The sequence below is a fragment of the Misgurnus anguillicaudatus genome, chromosome 8, assembly GCF_027580225.2.
Source record: "Misgurnus anguillicaudatus chromosome 8, ASM2758022v2, whole genome shotgun sequence".
NCBI lineage: Eukaryota > Metazoa > Chordata > Actinopteri > Cypriniformes > Cobitidae > Misgurnus > Misgurnus anguillicaudatus.
In genome coordinates this window covers 35,412,885-35,439,244 of record NC_073344.2, presented here as the reverse complement: position 1 = coordinate 35,439,244, position 26,360 = coordinate 35,412,885, and the positions used below count along the sequence as shown (strand labels likewise).

Here is a 26,360-nt window from a genome sequence, read left to right as displayed (position 1 = left end):
TATGTAAAGATGCTTGGAAACAATACACATTGTAAAAATGTATTATTTTCTGATGACTTAAACGTTGCATACAATAGCAGGGTTTCCGCGGGGTTGTAAAAGGTAGTAAAAGGTAGTAAATTAAATTATGCCAAATTAAGGCCAGTAAAAAGTAGTAAAAAGTAGTAAGCGTCATCTGACGAGGTAGTAAATTTTCGATTGCCTTTTGTAATGTTATGATGCCTGGAAATTAGTTCAAATCACCTGCATATCTGGGCAAATAATCAAAGATCTTTCGTCTCTGGGATGTGATCAAAGCCTGGAGTGGAGCCGAATCACGTTCCTCTCTCCGCTGTAAGCGTTCTGTAATCACTACGGACCGGATCCACTCCGGGTTTTCTAACTGTATCACGTTAAGCTGAGGTAAAAGTTTATTTTAGCTAGCATGGTCAAACTTATAATGCAGAAAGGCTCCGATGTTTTGAAGATCGATAAAGGTGTAAAAGACGATTGACTTGGCTTAGCGAAATGATGAAGATTGGCAAGCCTTTCAGTTCGTGGGCTAAGAAAACCAAACAGGTAATTGCGTGTCTTTGCACAGTATGACTAACGTAAAGGGTCCCGTATTTTGGGGGTAAATGATTTCTCACGTTACTGATCATCCGCGGCACGCTTTTTAATGCTATGCTGATATAGCCAGTGGCTGGTACAACGGGTTTGTTTAACTCGTGGGTAAACTTCATGTGGCGCCACAACAACCAAAAGGCAGATGACATCCAAATCCCTTGAGAGCGATTGACGAGGAATCATAGGAGGAAACTGCTTCCGAAATGCTCTCGTGGTACTTTGATGTCATCCACATGTCGGTTCTTGCAGTTGCATTTGCATGTGGTCACAAAAACGTAACATTGTACATATATTTAAGCACAGCCGTTTAAAAATAAGCGATTTTAAGCCATTCAAACACAAACAACAGTGCGTCCGCTGTTTCTGTGTCGCAGGAGGGCTCACGCTAGCCGCGCATTCGTTTCTCATTGAGCTTGTGTTGTAACGTACGTATTTTTGCCGCTTTATTGGCCTTAAATAACACATATGCCTCAAAAATCCCGTCTTTGCAAACATCCTCATATAAACACGACCATTTAGGTCTTAGGAGAAAGTAAACAGCAGAAACATTGCGCATAAACTAGCACATCAGCGCTGCCTCTATTGTAACATAATAATTTGTTGATAAAGGTACAGTCATTCAATTTACAACTGTCACTATGGTTACAGACATCCTGTGTGAATTCTACACGAGTTTGACTCGAGTTACTCGTTCAGGGTTTATATTCATACATAACATTACTGTATAGCTGTGACTGTAAGCTGTTGTGTGAACAGAACAGACCCTGGATTATTCGTTTATGTGTACTAAATAATATGATATGAAAAAGTTGTATTTGCTCACATTAGTAAATGCATTATATAACATAAACAAACAATGAAAAATATAGAGTATATAATCATTAATTAATTCTTGTTTATGTCATTACAGTAATTGACGGTGGTTCATGGTGCATTAACAGTTTCAACTTTGATTAAAAAATTATTAGTAAATGCTAAAATAAATACATTTACAATTAATAAATAATTAATAAAAGATTCATTAAAGGTGGTGATATTCATGTTTTCTTTTTATACAGTATAGTGAGTTATTTAGCTGTTTCGCCTTAATCTGAAATGCCCTGCAAACTACAGCCACATGAGACTTCAATATGGAATTTATGGCAAAAAAATCTCCCCTTAAAATGCTATTGGTCTCTCCTACATAAAGTGTTAGGTAAAGGAATATGACTTGGCCTGAAAAATATTTCAGTCAGAAGAATTTTTTTCACTTTAATTCTTTTTTGTATGTTATATATGTCAAAATCTGTGTAAATAATAGAAAGGTCGCTGATTAACACTTGCAATTCAGTGTCGTGATGGTTTTAAAAAATATTCTGAAGGTAGTAAAAAAGGTAGTAAAAAGTAGTAAATTTAACTTAAGGATTCCTGTATAAACCCTGAATAGTAGAACTATTCAATTAAAGGCGGAGTCCACGATGTTTGAAAAACGCTTTGGAAAAGGAGACGGGCCGACTACCAAAACACACTTATAGCCAATCAGCAGTAAGGAGCTTGTCTACTAACCAACATTCTTGCCGGGTTGCGTATGTGTGGGGCGGGTCTTTTAAAAGAAGGTCCAGATTCTATTGGGGTAGGGGCGTGTTTGTTTAGGTTATTTCAAATATCAACATTGGCTTTCAAACATCGTGGACTCCGCCTTTAATCAAATTGCACATCAATGGATTAACTAGCACAATTTGAATTTATACAATAAGTGGAAATAATTGAATTGCCTTCATAGCTTCATTGTGTATGTTGTTGACTGCAAACTGCATGAAACATAAATACCATATTATAGGCACACTTAGTTAGTTCAGTAGCCTGTTGCTTAGGTATATTGTCACCAAGACAGGCATTTAACCCTTGCACATTGTTCTGTAACGGCTGTAAAAATGTATCAGATTAATATTTTTTTTCACATTTTTTGCATAAATCTGTTAATCAACCTCAGTACTGATCAAAACTACCAAATGTTTTCAAAAATTTAATGATTTTAACTCTTTAATTGTCAAGCTCATAAGTAATGCCAATGATTTAAGGGAAAAAAAACACACAGAATGTAAGCTCTTTTTTTGCACAGGCCTACTAAAGGGTTAATGGTGCCACATGGTGATCAACAGTAAAAATGACACATTTTTGCAAAAGGTAAAACCACATAGAATCAAAAATGCATGATAATAAGGTGTCATGGCTCTGCAATCAAGGAATGTTGTTATGGTGGAAGTCAATGGGGCAAAAATGGCCACAAACAACAAATGAGGGAGAAAAAAATAAAATCTGATGTTGTACAAAAACTAAAAATTCATCAAAGCCAATGTTTTTACTAATCTTTGGCATGCCCAAGACTGTGAAAAAGGTAACAGAAAATCCAGTCCACAATCACTTTTTATATTGAAAATCTGTCATTTTGTGTGTTTTTGTAAACATTTGGTAGTTTTGATCAGTACTGAGGTTGATTACCAGATTTATGCCAAAAAATTGGGGAAAAAATTATCTGATACATTTATTTAATGGACACTAACAACACGTAAGGGTAGTAAATTTGCCCACGGTATATTGTTAAGTTTTATAAAATTTTCTTAAAATATGTGTAAATATAAGATTTGTCACCAAAAATCATTCCATTTGCTCAAACGCAGAGAAAGTTGTGGCCAAATTAAGACTAAAAAATTACAAAAATGGCCCCAACAACACGTAAGTGTTAAGCATACCTGTGTGTGTGTGTGTACTGAACATTTATGTGTAATAAATAAGTCACAAAAAAACTCGATCTGAAACTTGTTGCGAGCATCTTGAGAGGCGGTGTGTGCGTGCATGAGATTGCACTGTCTGAAGACCGAAGTGCTCAAGTTCTTTATGCTTTAAAATGGCTTGTATTTTTGAAATGGCATGACTTGACATAACATACAAATGCCAGCTCGGTCAACTTCCCGAAACGCATGCTGAAGTCTTCTATTGCAGTGTACAGCTCGCTTGCAGAGTGAAATCATTGTGTACTATTGAAGTGAATTGGATTCAGTCTCCATGCTAAGGGCCGATTCACACCGGCTGCATGGCGTATCTGTTGCATGTCAGTTGCGTGGCGGCTGCGCAGCGTTTTCTGTGTCTGTACATACCAGAAGCGTGCCTGACGCGCTGCTGTTGCTATAGGCGACATATATTTTGCCTGGAAACGCTTCCAAGACGCTTGCGTGTGGTGTGAAAAATAGGCGTCGGTCCTATTCCTAGCATGCACGCGTTTCGAGACGTGCGAGTCATGCAGGCGGTGTGAACTGTCAAACCTGCTAACATGGAAGCCTAAATAAAAACGGACACGCCACGCAGCCGGTGTGAATCGGCCGTAATAATGCATAAATCCTGCGAAGCGTGGCCAACAGCCAATCACAGTGGCCACAACACATTTTCCGGTCTTGGATAAACGTAATTGGCTGACTCACACTAGTTTATTTGCATAAGGCGTAAGGTGATCTGATTGGCTGACGCACGCGTTGAGAAATGTTCAACTTCTGCCGCGAGCAACGGCAGTGACGCGACGTTGACGGATGCACAATTCAGTTTGGCGATGCATGACACCACACATTAAAAATAAATGAGAAGCGTTAACGCTTTCAACCCGTGTGAATGTACCCTAAATCCTTGGCTGCATCAGAGCCAAATAGCGCATTTTATATTTAAATGACTTTATCTGCAAATCTGCTTTTAACATTGCAGATGGCCATAATCAGAAAAACGTAATATCGACGATGATAATCGTCCAGGTCGATAAATGGTCAACCCCTAGCCGATATATTCTGTCAATCAAAAGAGAACCGAAAAATGCAATTAATGAAAACTTTGTGTGTATAGAAAATGTAAAAAAATCATAGTTTAATGTTTAATATTAATGCTCATTAGATAAATGAGTAACATTCAGAAAATGTAATCTTCAGAATTTAGTTAATTCAAGTTAATATATCGATGCATCTTTAATTAAAACATTACAATAAAATAAAGTTATTTTCCTCGGTTTTGTAATGCTGTATTGAACAAATTAAGTTGATACTTGGAGAAATATGGCAAATTTAAGTGTATTAAAATATTAATATGAAAATATTTTTTTAAACCAATCATTTAATTTTTTTTTTTTAAATGATTTTATTTTCTAAATTTTTCATCATTAAAATAACCCTACATCTATGAATGCACAACTTTCTCTTCAGCACCATCTTGAGGCTAAGGATGCAGAGCTTAAAGAAGTTAAGGAAGCACACGAGAAGGCAGAGGAAGAGTACATGGAAAAGGAGCGTGCCTTGCAGGAAGAGCTCCTAGCAGTCAAACACAATCTGGAGGATTGTCAGAAACGACATGAGGACCAGCAGAAAAAACTGGAGGAGAAACACAACAGAGAGGTGAGTAGAAAATCCATTGAAGAACAAGATCCTTGATCAAAGAGCTATCATATACAAACAACTTACAAGTGGTACATTTAGTATAAGTGACAGATACATCAATTGTCCTACAAAATTAACTTTTTACTCGCATTGTCACCCAACCTCCAGATTGAAGAGTTGAATTTGCGCTCTGAAAGGGAACTTACCGAGCTGCGTTCTCACCTTGAAGAAGAACAGAAGAAACAGATCAGCTTGATCAAACAGGTTAAACAACCTGTTGTTTATACAACCTATTGTGAGTCTTAAACTCTTTGCACCAGCCATACGCATTTGTGTCTCTCTACTGTACCAGGTGCATGAGCGAGAAAACGAGAGGGAGTTGACACAGCTGGCAGATCAACAGAGTGAGGAAATCGAGAGACTTAAGGATGAGATCTCCAGAGAGCTGCGAGACGGCCTGGAGGCTGCACACCAGGCTGAGCTCCTTCAAACACAAGTACATACTTGTCCTTAATTGGCTTTTTGTGGTATCAGGGTTTATTTTGAATGTAATGCTAACAAACTGCATACTACACAACATATGGAATTTAAATCAGTAGTTTATATAAAAAGTTTGGTTCCAAAACGCAATCAATCCATTTTGACTAATTTCTGAAAACCACTTTTTTCTGTTACAAACTTTCACATGGCATCTTTAGGTTATGAAAAAATAAAAAATTCAAATCTATAATTTGATTTTCAAAGATTTATTATAAAAACTGATTTTTCCCTTACAAAATGCAATAAATCCACAATTTTTTTTTTCACAAAATGCAATATATCTATTTAATCAATGTATAAATGTGCATTCATCTTTGCCATGTTATATTCATTTAGTTGACTAGTGGTATACACTGATTAAAAAAATAAACATTAAAGGAATAGTGTACTCATTTTCAATATTAAAATATGTTATTACCTTAACTAAGAATTGTTGATACATCCCTCTATCATCCGTGTGCGTGCACGCAAGCGCCGGAGCGCGCTGCGACGCTTCGATAGCATTTAGCTTAGCCCCATTCATTCAATGGTACCATTTAGAGATAAAGTTAGAAGTGACCAAACACATCAACGTTTTTCCTATTTAAGACGAGTAGTTATACGAGCAAGTTTGGTGGTACAAAATAAAATGTAGCGCTTTTCCAAGCGGATTCAAAAGAGGAGCTACATTCCACGGCGCAATAGCACCTATGGGAGTACTTCGACTCGGCGCAGTAACACCCTCCCTCTCCCATTATGAGAGTGAGAAGGGGAGCGGACTTTTCAGGCGAGTCGAACCACTCCCAAAAGTGCTAATACGCCATAAAATATAGTTCCTCTTTTAAATCCGCTTAGAAAAGCGCTACGTTTTATTTTGTATGTATCAACAATTCTTAGTTAAGGTAATAACATATTTTAATATTGAAAATGAGTAGACTATTCCTTTAATGGCATTAATCAAAACACTTACTTTGTCATATTAAAGGCGGAGTCCACGATGTTTGAAAACGCGTTGGAAAAGGAGACGGGCCAACTACCAAAACACACTTATAGCCAATCAAATCAAATCAAATGCCGGGTTGCGTATGTGTGGGGCGGGTCTATCAACAGAAGGTCCAGATTCTATTGGGGTAGGGGCGTGTTTGTTTGGGTGATTTCAAATATCAACATTGGCTTTCAAACATCGTGGACTCCGCCTTTAATAACACTGTCATTGCTGCTGTCGTCTTTGGGACGTCGTCGCTGAACTGTTTGGATGGCGATCAGCTGTAAAATATTTTGGTCCTGCTCGATTTTCATTGGCTTCAAGTAAAATAATGGAAAGTTTTTCATAAGATCTCCTGGGGTCAGAGGTGTAAAGTACTTGAGTAATTTTACTTAAAGGTATAGCGGAGGATTTTCTTGAATTTTAGAAAAGAACCGCGTTCTCCACTTTTTAAAAAAATGCAATTGCGCAACACTTCTGATTGACAACTAGGAGGACCAATAGGCTTGATGATCCACCCGGAAAAAGAAAATCCTCCGCAATACCTTTTAAGTATTATTTTTGGAGATTCAGTACTTTTACTTTTACTTAATTACATTTTTTTTAAAAGAAAAAGTACTTTTTACTACTTACAATTTTATTTACAGTCAAAAAGTACTTAATTTTTAGAGATCACTTTATTCTATTTTCCCTTACTCTTACCAAACCAATTGAATTATGCTGACGGCCAGTTTAATTTAAATGTTATTAATTTCCTTGGCCGAGATACAGCATGCCACTCCCTGAAATTCATACGGCCGTAACTCGGGCACCTTAGTCCCTGGCGTTTGCCCTTTGGGTCCCTTATCCTACCCGAGAGGGCCTTTTCAACGACCCAACCCCTGACTCTCTAACTCTTTCTGTGGCTGACAGTCTCCTGAATTTCCAAAGTCCGTGGCTTGGTCGCCTTGGGTCTGGGGCATTCGCCCTTCGCGACCCTTGTTCTGCCTGAGAGGGCCTTTCCAACGAGCCAACCCTGATGGTCTAACCCTTTCCCCGGCTGAGATGCGGCGGTCATTCCCCTGGTTTTCCCACGACCGTAGCTTGGATGCCTTTGGGTCGCTTATACCAGAGGGGACCTAATGGGCCCGGGCTGCGGCCGTGGGAGAATCGGGGAAAAGACCACCGTATCTCGGCCGGGTAAAGGGTTAGACCATCAGGGTTGGCTCGTTGGAAAGGCCTTCTTGGGTAGGATAAGGGACCCGAAGGGCGAACGCCCCGGACTTAAGGTGCCCAAGCTGAGGCCAAGGGAAGATCATGGACGGGTTGGCCGTATCTCAGCCCGGGAAAGGGCTAGAGACTCGCGAGTGGGCTCGTCGGATTAAGATTTTTTTGAAACCGACAACACATTAAGCCAGCAAAGAGTTGGATGGATATCTGGCCTGAGTTTCAGACACCAGGAAGTCTCTGCTCACATTCCCTGCTATTTGCAGCCTCTCTATCAAGACTAAGACGCTGTCAGTCCAAATCTGATTTTTTTTGCATGTCTGACTGGACAGACTCACTGTCCACATTGTGTATCACAACTGTTTAGATCCGATTTGTGCGTCCTGTAGGGTTTTGCCATTTTCTGGATTATCTGCACTGTTTCTATGGCAATGACGTCACACTGGCACAACAATCGTGTTTACATTTTACATGACGCGACAGCATGATGTAACTGAAAAGCTACACAAATGCGATCAGAGCGGTCAGACTTAAATGTATTTCTGGAAATGTGATTTGAAAAGTATTTCAAACCACCTCTGGATATAGCTTGAAACGCACATGAGTAACATTTTTGAGTACTTTTTACACCTCTGCCTGGGGTCAATGTGTTAGCATGACAGAAGCTTGATGCTGTCGAGAGAACAAGCAACAGCCGGCATTTTTCAGCGTGCCTCTCGCGTAAATTATTCGATTTTGATGGCTTACGTTTCTTCCCTGTCACAGAAAACCACCAATTTATCAATTTTTGTTTGTTGATCACAAATTACAAAGTAGTTGAGGAAAACTAGGATTCCGGGTACTCAACGTGCCGCCATTGTTGTTTACAATGCGTGGAATGGTGCGCTGTGATTTGAAGATTTATCGCATTCTGCAGAGGAGGAGTGGCGTTTATCATGTTTTGGGAAAAAAGGAAAAAAGATGACAGAATAACATGGCGGATACTGGATTAAAAAAAAAAATGCAGTTTATCGCGTTTTGGAACCAAACTCCTCATATATTCAGTTTAGAGCATTTTAAATGGAATCTAGTATGTAATAACTATTAGTCACATAACTATTTAGTCAGTGATTTTTGGTTTCATTCGAAACAACAAATCATTTATTTTGACCAAGTTTCATACATTTTGGGATACTGTCACAAAACGCACACATCTTATTGTATACTGAAGGTTTGACATTTGCTTTCCATCATAATTGCATTTAAATGAAATCAACTAAGTGTTGTTTTTTATTTGTGTGTGATCAGAGCCACCACAATCTAGAGTTTGAAGCCTTGCGGCTGAGTCTGACTAACTTGCATGAAGCTCAGCTGGAGCATATTCAAGACAACATGCAAAAAGAGAAGGAGGCGGCCCTTACCGAACTGCAGACCGCGTTGCGGGAGAAATGGTCGCAGGAGAGCGCCATGCTGCAGACACGGCAGCAGTTCGAGCTGGAAAGAATCCGGGAGCAGAGCCGAGAGCAGGAGGAACGAATCCGGCGACTGCACCAGCAGGAGATCGGTGAGTGGAGGGAACAGCGCCGCATCGGCATCCACATGCACCAAGCTTGCAGTTATAGTATAAAGTTAGAGTTGATGACTTAGTATGTGTGTTATGTATGTATATCAGTGATGCGCGGGTCAATGTATAAACAACCCGCACCCGACCAACGTTTTCAACTAACCCGCCTGCATTTTTTAAAAGTAGTAATTGTTTAAAATGGTTAATTGGCATCTTTATTTCAAATGACCTGACTGACCGCGACCTGAATATCATTAAAAATATTTTTGGATGACTCATAATCGCGGGTGACCGCAGGCACCCGCTCATTTTGGATCAACCCACGCTTCACTGATGTATATGCTGTCACTGTATAGGTAATCTGAATGAGGAGTGGGAGAGGAGAGTTTTGGAAGAGAGGAACTCTGTGGACCAGTTGCAGGCCAGTAAACTGGAGGTGAAAATTCTCAACAGTTTTTTTTTTTAAATTAAAATCTTGGCACATCAAATACTTGCCATTTGATGTGCATATCTTAATTCACCCAAGTTTTATTTTATTCTCTCTGGAGGATCTAAAAGCTGAGGCTGAAAAAGCCAAAATCGATCTCCAGGGTCAATTAAGGAATGCCCATCAGCGACTAAGCAAGACCCAAATGGACCTCAGTGAGGCTCAGGCTTTACTGGCTGAGACGCAACATAGACTAGAAGAGCTGCAGCGTTCCAGAGACGAGGACGTGAAGAATCTGGAGGAAGAACTCAAGCAAGCCTTGGCTGATAGAGATGCTGCTGCTCGTGAGTGTCACAACACTAAACCACATTGTGAACCAAGCGCACAGCTAAAATTTAAATGTTGATATGTTTGCCGATTTTGTCTATCCAGGTGCAGTTGAGGAGCTGGTTGCATGTCACAAGTTGGCGCTCCATGAGCAAAAGGACCGTGCCCGAGCCTTAGAACAGAGAGAAAAAGAGCTGAAGCAAGAGGTACTTAGCAGGCCACCTTGCTTATGGGCTGCACATACTGTTATAATCCAAATACTTTCGATTTTATACTGAAGCAAATTCTTTACGTAAGGTTGAGCGTCTTCAGTCGGAAAGGGATGAACAGAAGGCAAGTTTAGAACAGGAGATCTCAAACCTCTGGTCACAGCTGGAGTGCATGAGAACCAACAGACAAGAGCTTGGAGGCAAGTTGGACTATACCTCACGAAAGAGTCATTTCCTGCCTTTTGGTGGGTTTGGAGTCCAGTTTTAAACTGTAACTTGTTTGTATAGAGCTGAAGGAGCAGTTGCTAGCGCGGTCATCGCGGGTTGATGACATTGAGCGGTTAAAGCAGGAGTTTGCTCAGCAGCGTCAGGAAATCAAAGAACAGAACGAAACTGAGCTTGAAAACCTGCGCACCTACTTCGAACAGAGACTCCGGGCCACTGAAGAGAGCCATCGGGAGGAGATCGCACTGCTGCAGCACCGCCTCCTAGAGGAAGCCCTGGAGGACTCTGTGCTCAAGACTGGGGATGCAAGGTTTAGAATTTCTTATCATTTTATTCAAAGCTACTTTTAAGTCAACAATAGCACATCGAAAGTGGCACTTTGAAATGTGAAACTTTCAAAGTTATGGTCTTTTTAAGAATCAAAGTCAGCTGGAAGTGTACAGTGTGGTATGGACAACAATAAACAGACAATAAACTATACAATTGGAAAGCATAATAATATGTTATGTTTTGTAGCCTCTCTGAAGATAATGACGAGAGGAGTGATACTATGGCAGAAATCACACAACAGCTGGAGAAACACAAGGTGAATTTTATACATATTTTGAGTGATAAGCACAAACAAATTTAAAGTCAACAAAACATTGTCTTGCTCTTAATGTTCGTGATTCATTACTTCACCTTTTTCCAAAGAGAAGGTGATTGTACTGTAACTGTATGTGTGTGTGTTTGGTACAGGAGGAGCTGGACTCTCTACGGCTGAAGTTGGAGGACAGACACCAACAGGAACTGGAGCATCTGAGGTCCACCATGGCCCTGGCTTACAAGGAAGACTTGTTGCAGGCTCGCACCGAGCTCACTGACCGATACTACAAAGACATCGACCAGCTCAACACTAAACACGCACATGAACTGGAGCAGCTCCGGGCCAAACTCTCAGATAATCATATCAAAGGTGAACTTAAAAATAAAAAAATAACTTTAGCAGGGTTTTCACACACTTGGTCACATATTAATGCATTTTAAAGTCCCCCTGTGGTGAAAGTCAAGTTTTTATTGTTGTTTATATATGATATTTGTGGTGTTTAATATACTATAAGACAAACCATGTGCAAATTCATCATTCAACACCATTGCTAAGTATTTTCTCCATATAACTGGAGTTTTTTAAAGACAGTCTCGTTTGTATACATTTTTTGTTAAAAAATTGTTATTTTTATTATTTGGTATAAAATAGCCGTGGTTTCACATGTAACCAATCACATCATCACAGTTGAGCGAGAGGATCAGTAGCTCGAGCAATAGATATTATGTGTGGATGTTGCATAGACTTGATTGAACTTGTTAACATTAGCACAAAAAAATGAGTGCTGCAACGCGCTGTTTACATATGCATTGTGTGAAACCGGACTTAGCTGTTATGTGTCTTATAACTGTCAAATGAAGCATATATTTACATGTACATCTATGCTCTGGGTTCACACCAGCCGCTTTTGAGGCGTCAAAATCGCGTCTACTGCGTCTAGTTTGTCGCTTGAACATTTTGAATGCATTTACGCATCTAGAGAGAAGTAGACGCACGGAAAAAGCAAGCATTTGATGCGCGTCAGAGGCGAAATCTGCTTCAAGTGCTTTGCGGTTGTCTGTTTGCAAGATGGCTGATGTTGATCGTGCATTCATCAAGAGAGTTACCGGTTTGTATTTGGTCACCTTACTATGGAGGAAAATTGTTTAAAAAACTGTGGGAATGCCGCGGGTCGATAAATGTAACATGACTCAAAAGTGAAATGTGTATTTACAACTTACCAGGTTGCCCAATGTCCTCACTGACACTCTTCCAAGATAGAAATAAGAACTTGTCGTATAGCTCCGGGTGACTGCTCATGGACAATATCAAGCATTCCTCCATGTTTAATGAGTGACTTCGGGTAGGGCTGCCGCCACAGCAGCAAGCAGGCTCCTGATTGGTTAACACGGCGCCAAAGTTCAACTTTTTAAACTCGAGCGTCAGCCGCAAATTCGCGTCAAACGCAAATTGCACAAAAAGCACCATTTGCGTGTACCGCGCCAGATGCTCAATTTGTGGCATTCACGCGAACGAGGCGGAATGCGTCTGCCGCGCTAAACACCTCATTTGCGCCACAAGACCTCCAGAAGCGCGTCAACGCATCTTCACATTGACTTAACATTGAAATCTCTCGCACTTGACGCCTTTCCCACGGCTGGTGTGAACGCAGCGTAAGAGTGGAGGCAGAGACTTTTTCACACATTTATATCCATGGTCCAAGCTTTGAGATTGAGTTGAGGTGTTGACTAATTTGCATATTCATAGATCCGTGTATACTAAATGAGGGTGTCGAGTCACATTAAAGCTGTTTTAAAGCATGAAGAAATTACTTTAACAGGAAAACACTTTTACATGTGCTATAATAATGCTCAAAGATGAGTTTTAACTGCCTACGGGGGACTTTAATTGTCTAGTGCTTTTCTGAATGGACCTTACAAGTTCAATTTTTAAACACTGAAACATCACATTTTAGTTTATATGTCCTCACTTTGAGACCTTTGAGAAAATTATGCCCCAAGTGTATTTGACTGGAAGAACTTGGTAAAAAATACCTAAAACAACCAAATTTTTCTTTCTCTCATCAGAAATAACCAAGTTACGACTACAGTCAACACACGAAGTGGCTAAACAGGTGGAGGCGGAGGTGAAGGAGAGGACTCAACAGCACCAGGTCACTATGACCCAGCTGGAGAGCCAGCTTTCTCTTAAACACTCTAAAGATCTGGAAAGAACTTCTGAACAACACAGAGAGAGGCTCAGACAGATGGAAGAGACAGTAAGTGTGCACACACAAGCAGGTCTTTATTATTTGGCTATTTCAGCCTAAAACCTTTTTGTACATTGAGCAGTCATAAGGCTCATGCAAGCATTGCTTAGACCTTTTGGCAATATTATAACATTTTCAGTATGTTGTTTAATTTCTTCAAGCAATCTTTGAATACACACAGTTTTTGTTGAGTGCTATTTTTATTTTCCTGTTTAAAGCATCAGAAAGATCTTGAGAAGGCACAAACAACAGAGAGGAGTCTCGTGACTGAGGAATTCACCCAAAAGAGCGCTGAAGAGCAGGCCCGGCTGAAGGAGCAGCTTCAGGCCCAAGCTGATGAGCGTCTGGCCGTCCAGACAGAAGAGCTTAGGAGAGCCGCCCTAGAAGAGAGAATAAAGCTCGAGCAAAAGCTTGAAGAGGTACAGAAGCTCCTTGATTCAGAAAGTGAGAGGCTTCAAGCACTGCAGATGAGTCTGGATTGTGAAGAAAATCCTCAGCTGATGGCACTGAAGCAGAAACTTCAGGCGCAGTACGACAGGGAGATGAGCACTGCAAAGACCGCCATGGCAGCAGAGGTGAAGGAGTTAAATGCGCTACTTCAGGATCAGATGGAGAGCAAGCTACAGGATGCCCTCAGCAGGTCAGCGACACTTATTACACCATAAATGCATAACGCATAAATGATACTTTAAGTTTAAAGGTCTCCTCAACAAACTACACAATGCACCATAGCAAATATTTTTAAGCAAACACTGCTCACTCACTTTGTTTCAGAAAATGACAATCTTTTCTATAGAAGGTATATGCTTACCTATGTCATGTGTTTAGGCATCTAGAAGAGCAAAAGCAACTGGAAGAGAAGTTGAGCCATCAAAGAGATGCTATGCTGGATCAACAGAATGAAAAGCATGCTGTAGAGATACAGGCCCAGAAAGCTCTTTTGGACCAGTATGCTTCACAGTTAGAGCATCTTAAAATGGAGTGTCAGGAACTTAAAGTACACCACCAAGAGGAACTGGAATCCCTAAGGACCAATCACAAAAAAGCCCTGGAGAATTTAGAGATGGAGCTTACAAAAAAACACAAGGTGGAGCTCGACAAACTGGATGCTGTATTTCAGGAGACCAACCTGGCTCAGCTCGAAGCTCAAGAGGCGGAGCTTAAGGCACAACACAAACAAGAGAGGGAGGAGCTTGAGGAACGATTGTTGGCAAACATGGATACACTAGAGAACACTTACCTGAAAGAGATCCAGGCTGTACGGGATGAGAAGGAGGGAGAACTGCGTGAACTTCGGGCCTTGCTAGAACAACGCTTGATTGGAGAGATTGAGAGGGTGAGGAGAGAAGAGCAAACCATCAGAGAGGAGCTCAGAAGCGAGCTAGCAAAAGTCCATATGGATAAGTTCACTGCAATGGCGATGGAATTACGGCAAGCTCATCAGGTGAGTGCCATGATGGATAAATTGTGTTTGGATTTTGGGTGGAAACAAGTGTTTTGTTTGCCATGCAGAGTTTAGTCCAGAAACCCTATTTGTAGGTGCAACTTTACATTGTATTGTAGATAAAGTGAATAATAAAACATAATTTTATGTTCCTGTTGTATTCTCTCCTCCCCATCATGGCCTAGGGGCACAATGTTAGATCTGCAAAATATGCATATTATTTTAAAGCTGTACGATTTGTAGGTTGTATGATCTATTAGTTGGTCCTAAATAAACCTCACTAACCCTCAGTGAGATACATTTTTAAAAAGATATTTATACAGGATGCATGCAAAAATATACTTTGTGTTTTTTGTCTGTCTTCTAACATATATTTACAACACATTTATTTGCCCATGCAGGAGGAGATGTCGGAAGTCCTCTCTTCTCAGAGGGCAGCTCTTGAGGATGAGCATCATTCTGCTCTGGAAACCCTTCAGCAGCAGGTAATTGCTCTTGAGAATCAGCATAGTGCCGCTCTGTTGGAGATTACTAATATTGCCACTGAAGAAAAACTAAGGCAACAGCAACAAATGGACGCGCTGGCCACACAGCATCAGCAACAGCTACAGGTATGTGTTGCATAAAGATTACAAAAAGGTTAAAGACCCTGTTTTTCCGTTTTAGATGTTTTCAGCATGAATTGCTGTAAGTCTTATGTGAAAAAAATAGGTTCTTTCATGAAATAACCCCCTAATTTATTTGCCTCTCATACCTCAGGAGTTGAGGGAAGTATCCACCAGGGAGCTGGAAGCTCTGCGCAGGGAGTTGGAGGAACAGGCGTCAAGGCAACGACTTCAATCTCAGGATGAGGCAGAGCTTCTTAAGTGTCAATCTGTAGCACAGCTACAACAGAAAATTGAAGAGTTAAAGGTGAGGTTGGGGGTGTGATGAGAGCCATATTCTGCACAACCATTTTCTTCCCAAAACTGGACATATTAATTGTCGTTTGCAGTAAAAATTGATCATAATATGGTGAAATCTGAATGTTTACATCAAAGTTAGGCTAAAAACAAGCCTATGTTTCAAGCTCTCTAGTTTGTATTACTGAAATATATCTAACATTATTTGGTCACTTTTACCTGAGCACATAATTTTCTTGCTTTAAATTTGAACAACGTGCACAAACTTTAAGCCAAAAGATTTTTTCTAATTTAAAGTCACATAACACAACACTGTTGCTGCTAATCTCATGTTAATCTTAAAGGGATAGTTCACCCAAAAATGAAAATAAAGTCTAATTTATTTATTTATCTAAATCAGAGGTTCCCAAACTTTTTTTTCCTGCGCACCCCCTTCTATGCCCCAACCGGGTTGGCGCACCCCCAATCCACACTTGAAAAAAAAAAGCTAAAAAGATTTGTTTTTAAAGACTCATGTTTAATCTTGCGCAAATAACCAGGGGCCGGTTGCAACTACGTCTGACATTGTGAAAAATATTTACGTGTGTTGCACCATCTGAAACTATCCAGATAGCAATGAGTCGGCGGACCACCGGCGGTGCTCTGGCGGCAGTAAGCGTCATAAGGGCGTAATCGCAAACAGGTCTGACGGCGGACCGCCACTGCAGCCGCTTTTGCATAAATTAAGCAGTCGGTGGCATCTCGCAACAAATGAGAGTGACGTATTCGGCGGCAAAAGTTTCATCCCCGCCAGTGGGACGCACCTATAGCCGACAGCTTGGGGCTGGCGACATAAAGAAGCCATGCGGATATTTTTTGCTATCTGGGATTTATGCTCAGCGTAGATGCGCGCCCCCGTGTATGCATTTAACCACTGTGATATTTAGATGCCATTCGAGTTTCCTATGGTAAAAAATTTACACTTACTGCCATCAGCTAATAGAAGATATATGAGAGTTTCCTCATGTTTAGCAGTGCGCTCTCCTTCTAGATGCGTGCGTAACGTGCAGACCCATCATTCACGAAAGCCTTTACTGTTCGCACAAAAGGTGTATAATAGTTTGCAGATTCATTATAACAGCTCAAGTTTAAAACAAAATTAAATGAAAGCTTTTAATAAGTTCTCTACAGTGTCTTTGTAAGTATTTATGTATTTTATTATATAATTCATTGGCGGTCTCTTTACCATGCATGAAAACACATTGCTCGCGTATCCCGTGCATTAGACGTGCCCATGTCTCGTCACATTTCATTATTTCTATTTTTGCCATAAAAACGTCTCTCTCTCTTGGTCCCTCTCCTCCTTCGTGACTAACAACTTTATCATAAGACGTCCCACACTTGACAGTTTCCCTGATTTCAGCCAGTTAAGCATATTTATAATATATACGGAATGAATGAAATGAGTTGGCACGCATATGGTGGCTGCAGTGCATAACAGAAGAGCAGTGCGTAGAATAAGACAGCAGCTGTCTTCTACGTTTCTATCAAAAACTAATTTATTATAGTTTTTTATTTAAAATAAAAGCGATTACAAAGGAAATGTTTACTGTTCATTTTTTATTTTTTTATTGTATGGAAAATTCCATTTAAAGAAACAGACCGCCATTACATTTTTCCTCTCGCGCACCCCCTGGTGGCAGCTCGCGTACCCCTGGGGGTGCGTGCACCAAACTTTGGGAATCCCTGATCTAAATTAATGACTCACCCAGATGTCGTTCCAATCTCGGAAGACCTCCGTTCATCTTCAGAACACAGTTTAAGATGTTTTGGGTTTGGTCCGAGAGCTTGCTGACCCTCCATTAAAAATCTATGTACAATATAACTGATGATGTTTTTCTTACCTTTCTGGACATGGACAAAGTAGTCCATGTGACATCAGTGGGTCACTTAGAATGTGTTGAAGCATTGTCTTCTCTTCCAGTTCTATTGTGAACTGCGTGCACGTGAATGCAGTGACGCGGCTGACGTGTTATCTGGTGCGCCCCAGGTTTTTCTTATTTGTGCGCCTGAGCTTTGTTTACAGTCTGAGGGAGACGCACGCTGTAAGGTTAAAAACACACATTTGCCCCATTGTTAATTCTTGGTCTTAACCCAAATGACAAATATTTCAAGTGCAACGCTGTTGATGACTTTTACTCGATTGAGGTGCGCTATTGGCCGTTCTCTCTGGTTGACCCGTGGGTGTGCTTTTTCTGAGGAGATAGCCCTTAAAAGTAATAAAGGAAAATTATTAGAATGAATCTGTTATGTTTGAAAAAACATTGAGAAACTTGTATAAATCCTGGGCGAAGTGCATTACGCACAGAAATACTCTGTCATACGTCCAACTGCTTTTTGACATTTTGCCTATATATTTAGGATGAGAAAGTCAGGATGCATGAAATGGCTTAAGACCCCCCCCCCCCCCCCCTTAACATTTACTTAATAGTTTCTAAAATCTTTCACATGAGCTGGATTGGCTTTCTTTTACACCCCTGCTGTATAAAATTTATTGGGTCATAGAAAGTGTGTTTGTGTATCACACAGTAATCAACGTGGCTAAGCCTATTGCAGTGTTGGGGGAGGGAACATTTACACTGGGGGGGGGGTCTGCTCTAAGCTTAAATTAATCTAAACTAATTCCAGCCTGTACTGTACACTATCGCTTCCATTATTCATGGTAAAACAAAGAGGTCTTTTTGAATGCTTTCAAAAACGAGCTTAAAGGGAGACGGCTAAAATCGTAGTATTTCGGGCATTACACCATGCTTGTTTTGATAGTTGGCCACTTTCCCATTGGAGAATTAGAACGGTCCTCTCTGTATTAATCCTACAGATGGGAGGAAATGTAGGGACATGTGTGAGATGACTGAGGATTTGAGGTCGGTGTGGGTTTTTGGTGCATGTTACAGTTTTTGTTCTATATAGAGAACATTTGGGGAGCTTGAGGTAATGACATGGCAGTAGAAAGCTTTTGTTGCAACTACATGTTTTTTTATTAATTTTTTGTGTGTGTGTTTCAAGGGTGAGTTGGAAAATGAAAAGGCTGTTGCTATCGAGGAGCTGGAGAAAACTTTAAAACAGCAGCATGAACAAACTGAACTCGCCTACAGAGAGAAGATGAGTGAACTCACAGCACAACTACAGCAACTGGAAACCGTAGTGTCACAGGTACAGCAGACACGTGTACAGTTAAAGGTGCATTGTGTAACTTAAGAAGGATCTCTTGACTGAAATGCAATGTAATATACATAACTTTATTATCAGTGGTGTATAAAACCTTACAAAATGCACTTTATTGTTTTTAGTACCTTAAATTGAGCCGTTTTTATCTACATACACCGCAGATCCCCTTACATGTAATTCCTCACCATGTTTGGACAAACTGCTCTATAGACCCCTTCACGTTCAAGTCACAGGCGGTTCCCATTGCGCATGTCGGGGTCAGAAAAGTCATTACAGCAGATTGAGTTGCGTATTATTCGGTATCGTCAAAAATGCCTACTTGCGTCGTGGGCTGTGAAAATCACACCAGGTCTTTTGTTAAGTTTTCGCGATTCATGCAGAATCTCAAAAACAAAAAAATACAACATCTGCGTCTGCAAGCAATTAATGTGCAGACTGGGACGATGCAAATATCAAAGAGGCTTGTGTTTGTAGTGCTCACTTCATTTGAGGCAAGTCGTCATTTTTCAGTCCTGTTAGATTAAATTATAAAGCCTTAATGGTATGAACAGTTTGACCCCATGCTGCGCGCGCACCCGATAGTCATTCAATGTTTACAAACCTTGAAGGGTTCTATAGAGCACATCTTTGTAATTACGTTGTCCCTTTTTTCCCAAACGGAATACTTAGCTTGCCGTAAGCTTAGATGGCGACTGACGTATTCCTGTGGGCAGAGTTTAGTCAAAAAACGTGACCTTTAACACTGTATTTCTATGAGTTAAATTATTTTGACACTTTTCAGAAACCTCACAACTTTATTCTCACAGTGTTGCCTTTATTCTCAATATTATGACTTTATCCCCGTAATTGTATTTATTTTGAAAAAACGACAACTCTCATTATAATGACTTAAATCTCAAGATGTTTTAATTTAATGAGAAATCGCGGCACCAATCAGAAACGTCGGGGCGGGCTTTACAAGATGACGACGGTGCAGTGACGGTGAAGGAGATTTTGTACATTACAAAGATGGATGCTGCCGCGGAACATCACTCATTTGAATCAGTTATCGCGTCTGTTTTAAGCAATTTAAAACTTTTATTATCGTTAAAACCCGAGCAAAGAACAACACTCAAAGCCTTCATATCTAAAAAAAAGTTATCATTGTCTTACCGACTGGATCCGGCAAAAGTCTGATATAGCTCTGCATACGTCATCTTCATCAATGTGATTGGTTTTAGGTCTATCCAATTGGACACAGAGACATTTGAGAGACATCCATTGGTGATGCCCCTTTGGAAATGTTTGTCTATGAAGCTTTGCCAGATGATAACTCGGTTACTACTGAGAATGGTCTGGTTTTAACCAGGTTACCTTATTCTCCTTGGTAGATGTGAAATCACAGACAGTTGGATTGATATTTTATGGGGGTGTTAGGGATTCTGCTACACAACTTACAATGAATGCATCAGAAGTTGTGGGTGGAAAATTACACCAGAGGGCTTTGTAAGAAATTATAGTCTGCCTTGACACAGATTTCACTCCAACTCCAACAAGCTCCTTTTTCTTTTCTCATAATTTTTTTCTTATAGCTTAGTAAAGCTCTGGTAGAGGTGGTTGTTATAGTTACATCTTCTAATGCTTTTCTTTTAGGCTTGTGTAACACGCCACACACCCTTATAGCAGCCTTATTTATATGCATGCTACATTCACAGTTGCTGCTGTTGTCCCTTCTTTTTGGCTTTGCCCTGTTTGAGCCTAAAGTGTCCTAACTTTGTTCGACTACTACTGCAATACGCCACAAGATAAAAAATAATAAGTCTAGATGTTTTCAGTATGCATGACCACTTCCTCAAACGTTAGCGATTGGTTTACACCTCTCTGACAAACGCTTACGCAGTTCCTGTCTGCGTCATGACTGGTTTCCTGTCTCTGACGTCTTTTCTACCTTTTACTCAGCTGCGTGCGGAGGTCAGTGGGCTGCAGGTGGAGCTGGAGGGCAAGCGCGCAGAGATGGACACGCTGGAAACGCTTCTGCAGCGCAGAGACAGGGAGAACCAGGAGGGAGACACTTTGCTGGCCATGCTTCGAGCAGATCTTAACACAGCCACACAGCAAAGGTCAGCTGACCCGCAGGGATGTTGAAGGAACGGGGGAACTGTAATGTTTGATGAGGGTGATTTAAATGAAAGTAATGGTTATTCCAAGAGTTTACCAATCCCCCATGTATGCTAGATTGTAGGTGTGCACCTGCCTAGATATTTTTTAAAATTTTACACAAAGTTTTAGTAAAACATTGCTTGTATGTTATCATCAGACAAGACCTGCAGACAGCACGTGACAAACTCCAAAGGATGCTGATCGAGATGCTTCGAATAACTATTGCAACCGAGGAGCACGTCAACCGCAAGTTAGGGGTCTGTGTATCACATGGTCGCTCTGGAGATGAAACGCCCAACTCTAGGACAGCCAAGACTAGCAGTAATCCACATGAATCTGGTGCGTTACTAATGCTTCCTCTCAAAATACTCCTCTTTTGCAATTTTGATATGTTTATCACCACCAGCAATGGAAGCGTCTTACCATCTGTCTTCCTTTCAGGAGACGTGACTGGTGTGGAGGGAGATCCTGATTGCAGTGTGTGGTCTTCGGCAGTGGATGAAGGTCTGGAGTTATCTCAGAGGCTTTGTGAGAGTATGTTCTCTGGGCCCGAGGGAGAGATGGAGGCAGAAGGTGAAGAGCTCATGCTAGGAGCCTGCACACGATTGCGTACCGCTGTGGATAAACTACTGGAGCTGGTATCCGAATCTTCACAGCAGGTGCCTCAAACCCTATACCATGTTGTATTTGTGATGGGGAAATAGTTTTAATGAGAGATTTTAATGTTAAGTAATCATTCCCTCCAGGATTTAGCAATTTATTTTTGTGATTTTCCAGAAATGTGAGCAACTTTTTCCCCCTCTAATTAGGATTCCAATGCTTATCTAATATTAAATTATTATTAAGACGTTCTAAAGTAATGGAAAAATAAAGTAAACAGTCAGTGATATAATAAAAGCAAGCAATGGTTTATATTAATAAGACCATAAACTAATCCTTATCTCTAACACTAAGAGAGGTGCGTCACACAATCTTTTTTTTGGGGGGGGTTGCTTTTTAAAAAGTTTGAAAAGTCCAAAACTATCTTAAACTGTGTGTTTGCATGTGTTTAAACATTGTTGTTATTATGCATGTATATGACCGTTTAAGTGCAAACCTGAAAGGAGAACTGTTCGGTAGTCACGTGCTGACAGGTGGGATGAGCACATGTTTGCTAACGCTGAGATGAGGTTATAGTGGACAGATGCCTTTCTTTTGTGTCCCTAGTTCCCAACAACTTGCATTTCAATTTGTTTTATAGTCCTTCAGGGCTCGACATTAAGGCTTGTCCGGGACAACTGGATTTTTTGAAGGACAAGTGTAAGAGAAAATTAGTTGTCCGACGTTACTTAACGTTATGTTCCGTTAACGACAGAGCAGAACGCGTAGCGCAAACACCGAGCGGAATATTGAACAGAGAGCACAGCGCGTCAACACGCACACGCACACGCACACGCACACGCACACACACACACACACACACACACACACACACACACACACACACACACACACACACACACACACACACACACACACACACACACAAACGTTTACACCTTACTGTTTATTGTTACTAAACAAGCTGCAAGCGCATGAAACCTGATCGCCAAAACATGGAGGGGCGGGACGGCATGGAGTGGAGTGGAGAGTGATGTTTCTTCAGGCTCCGGCGTGAATATATAAATGACTGGCACTTCAACCGAGTTTTCATCCCTGTGTGTCAAAAAAGCCGATTTAAGTCCGTATTTTTTCTCTTCTAAAGTTCGGTAAAACACATAATGGGCTTAAAATCGTGTTTAAGAATCTATTTGATATTGAGAATCTCTCTTTCAGCGCGCCTATATGTGTGTGCGCAGCACGACAGCCGTTTGAATCTGACAGTTCGTCAAACATTACAGCGTAAATGCTAGGATTTAGATTGATTTGATATATAACAGATAATCTAGATACATTTACCCTAATAAGTTTTTTAAAGCATGGTGATGTTTTAATGTTTTGCTTCAGTGTTTTAATGTCAGACAATCAATGTGGGAAAAATGAAGAGAAAGGCAGCAGATATAGCATCCTTCTTCAGAAAGAATAGCAAGCAGCAGCCAAATGAATCTTAGTAAAATACATTTCAGTGGCCTACAAAATTCACATGATTTTCTGGTCTCTATAGTTTTTCAGCAATGGGAGATATAAATTCTGGTTTCAAAGTAAACTTCAAAAGTTTTATTTCGTTAAATAGTTAAAAAAAAAAACCATAAGGTTGAATTATGACTATAAATGGTATGTTAATCTCAATTCATTTTAATTAAAATTAAAGTATTGTAGCAATTGTATGTTAAACATCATTGTGATTAACGCAATACTATAATACTTAATAGTATTTTAAGGTTGGATGATAGAGATTTTATGTGCCACCCCAGAGTAACTGCTGGCCCCTGACTGGCCACCCCTATGAAAAATCCCTGGCTCCACCACTGATTAGCAAAACACAAAAAATACATGTAAGGGATAATCCACGGCTAGCCATGCATTAAAGGGTTTTAATGCACGACGTAGAGGGGAAGAACCACCCGACGCGTTTATAGTAGCAGATTATTTCTAACTGTAATTAAACTGACTGGAACTACCTGTGCATTAAACAGTTTTACTGCACACCTTCCAGCCAATCAGAATCGAGTATTTAAACAGACCATGGTATAATATATTATAAATCTTTACCCGGACAAGTGACTTTTGTGCATGGACAAGTGAAACATAAATGTACTTGTCCGAAAGACAACTTCCTCAAAAAGTTAATGTCAAGCCCTGGTCCTTATATTATGACATTTCTTCACCCAGTTTTTGGCATTTATGTGAGACAGCAGGTGAACCACGCAGATCTTTAACGTATGTATACTCATGAAAATATTGTATTATACTAGCTTGCAATTCAAAAATTTAGAATTAAAGAAGAGATAATGTAATGATGATATGCTCAGGAGATTGCGATTGGCTGTTAATTGTGGGGCGCGCGGTTTCTGGTAGTGGGGTGCAGCGTGCTTGAAAGAGAGATTGTTCATGGGCGTTAGTAAAATAAGCCAGAAATGTTAACAAAGTTGTCTACTCTGTATATTAGACTTTTTAATTTTGTGATTATTTTGTTATGAAATAACAAATTATGCAGGATTGCAAAAAAACGTAACATTTTGTTGATTGTGTTCTGTGATCGTGGAGTCGCGAAAAACTTGAAGGATTAAACCATTTGTAACCTGATGAGCCTTAAAGCTGGTAATCTGAATCAATAAAATGGCCAAATCGTACGCACATGTTTAATACACACATTTCTCTGGTCTAGTTGGAGCAGATGTGTGGTCTGCAGGTTGCGCTGGATGAGCGATTCAGAGACGGAGGTGAGGCCAGAGAATCTCTTCTTCTCCAAAACACTCAGCTCCTGGAGCAGCTTGACCATGAGGCCAGTTTGAAGAGCCAACTCCAGCTGGAGCTCCACAAGGCAGAAGGTCAGCACTACACTGATCACCTTTAGTCAACTACATTGGTGTCATTTGTATTTTTTTTTTCTTTAGAAGTATTAGCAGTTTTGTAAGTATGTTTGCTTTTGTGTGTTGGTAAAAATTTTGGAGGACAGTCTTTGTTTTGCATACATAATGGCAGATTTGTTGTTATGATCAGAGGAGGTTAGGAGGGCTGTTTCATCGCAGTGTCAAATTTGGGCTGTTGTTCTCCTATTGGTTCTTCTTTAGATGTGGTCACATAACATCTGCCGAAAATACTTGCTGTTATGTTTCCTGTAGGTTGTCATTTTGTACAGTTGCAAAATCAAAATTCTCAGACCATTCTCTGTATGGTCTGTTCAAATATTCACTTCTCATTTGCTCACCATGTGCGTTTTGCGTTTCTCCAGGTTTGATGGAAGGTTATGTAGCAGAGAAGGCCATTCTGGAGGAGACACTGCAGCAGAAGGAGACTCAGCAGCAGCGCCTAGCAGAGGAGCTGGAGGGTACCAGGATCCAGCTGGAACAGCTCAGCGAGAATCACTCCCTCTTATTGCGTCAGAGAGAAGCCCTCGCGGCCGGCCTCGGAGATACGGAAAAGGGTGAGAGGGCAGTGATGTTATTAATGGAAATCTGTGTTTGGATTACATAGGAAATTGTTACATAACCACAAGTTTTTTCATTGCATAGTTGCAGTTACCATTTGAAGATGCATCTGTTGTTTTACACACACACGCAGTGTATTTGTGATAAAGTGTTTGGTTATATCCTACAAATTCTTTTTGCTTCGTAGGCTTCCTCGATGCAGAGGAAGAGACAGGTTTGTGCTAACATTCCGAGACTTTTGAGTTTTAAAGCAAAAACTTTGGATACTAAATGCATTTTTGCACTTTTTGGACGGTCTGGCTTTTTATTTATGTGATCTGTTTGTTTGCAGTGTACCTTTTAAAATTTTGGTTTGAGAGTATACCGCATACCTTTTTATCCCTAAATGATTCTTCCTTTGCCAGTTTCTCTCCATTTGCTGTGCTTTGTATTTGTGCATCAATGATGCACAAATGATTCGGAGCTGCCGTGCATGTTTGCATCCTAATTTGCGGCTTGGGAGCTTGTCGTCGTCGCTGTTACGCATGTTATTTACTAGTTCTGCTGGTTTTGGTGCAGCTCTGCTGGCAGAGGCCGAACGTCTGGGGCAGGAGTGCGTGGAGGTGCAGCGTCAGGCGGAGAAGGACTGCGGTGGGATGGCGTCCCGTCTGAGGATGCTGGAGCAAGCCCTGGAGGAGCAGGAGAGCCAGACTCATCAGCTGGAGGAGCAGCACCGCTTGCAGACTGAAGACCTGCAGCAGCATATTGACGCTCTGGAGAAACAACTCAAACATAACCGCCAGTTTATAGATGTAAGCGTTTTCTGAAGTGGCCCATATGATGGTTTTCTGCATGTAAAATTTAGGTTTAAGTTTTTTAATCTAAGGTTAGGAGCATCAAAGTTTGATGTCACTCTTTGTCTTTGACATGGACTCAAAATTCTGTGAAAAAATAACCTTAATATCTTTTAATATTGACTATGTATGATGCTTTTATGTAGAAACCCCAAATCTGTGTAAAGCTGGGTTTTCACAGACTGTGTTACATTTGTTTACACTAACAAGTACCTATCTGGTGTTTAGGAACAAGCGGTAGAACGGGAGCATGAGAGGGATGAATTCCAGCAGGAAATCAAGAATCTGGAGGCTCAGTTGAGACAGCCGTCTAAAGGTCATGCTGGAGACAGCAAAGGTCAAAGGGTGAGAGTCAACATCTGGAACTATAGCTGTGTGAATGTCCTAACATTTGAGTATTTTGAATAATTTTTGGTGAGTGAAAATTGTCAGAATTAACCAGAATGGCTTTGATATATCAGTGAATGATTTGACGTTTTGATCTGGCTTTATT

The 26,360-nt window shown here is 40.5% G+C and overlaps 1 protein-coding gene across 6 annotated transcripts in view; it reads left to right on the top strand.

Moving 5' to 3' along the window:
- Positions 1-26,360, top strand: part of pcnt (pericentrin) — a 65,653-nt gene that overhangs the window by 10,864 nt on the left and 28,429 nt on the right. For 4 of the 6 annotated variants that reach the window (XM_055212440.2, XM_055212439.2, XM_055212436.2 and 1 more), the window contains 25 exons: positions 4,827-5,015; positions 5,166-5,261; positions 5,350-5,493; positions 8,995-9,250; positions 9,607-9,686; positions 9,799-10,021; positions 10,110-10,210; positions 10,302-10,413; positions 10,502-10,748; positions 10,955-11,024; positions 11,177-11,393; positions 13,091-13,281; positions 13,491-13,912; positions 14,101-14,716; positions 15,118-15,327; positions 15,476-15,628; positions 18,664-18,810; positions 20,764-20,924; positions 21,122-21,303; positions 21,406-21,623; positions 24,272-24,434; positions 24,839-25,030; positions 25,222-25,248; positions 25,593-25,825; positions 26,096-26,212. In XM_055212440.2, coding sequence (XP_055068415.2) covers positions 4,827-5,015; positions 5,166-5,261; positions 5,350-5,493; positions 8,995-9,250; positions 9,607-9,686; positions 9,799-10,021; positions 10,110-10,210; positions 10,302-10,413; positions 10,502-10,748; positions 10,955-11,024; positions 11,177-11,393; positions 13,091-13,281; positions 13,491-13,912; positions 14,101-14,716; positions 15,118-15,327; positions 15,476-15,628; positions 18,664-18,810; positions 20,764-20,924; positions 21,122-21,303; positions 21,406-21,623; positions 24,272-24,434; positions 24,839-25,030; positions 25,222-25,248; positions 25,593-25,825; positions 26,096-26,212 — 4,767 coding nt within the window. The remainder of the gene's footprint in view (positions 1-4,826; positions 5,016-5,165; positions 5,262-5,349; positions 5,494-8,994; positions 9,251-9,606; positions 9,687-9,798; positions 10,022-10,109; positions 10,211-10,301; positions 10,414-10,501; positions 10,749-10,954; positions 11,025-11,176; positions 11,394-13,090; positions 13,282-13,490; positions 13,913-14,100; positions 14,717-15,117; positions 15,328-15,475; positions 15,629-18,663; positions 18,811-20,763; positions 20,925-21,121; positions 21,304-21,405; positions 21,624-24,271; positions 24,435-24,838; positions 25,031-25,221; positions 25,249-25,592; positions 25,826-26,095; positions 26,213-26,360) is intronic. The other 2 variants (XM_055212438.2, XM_055212437.2) reach the window with 1 other exon arrangement.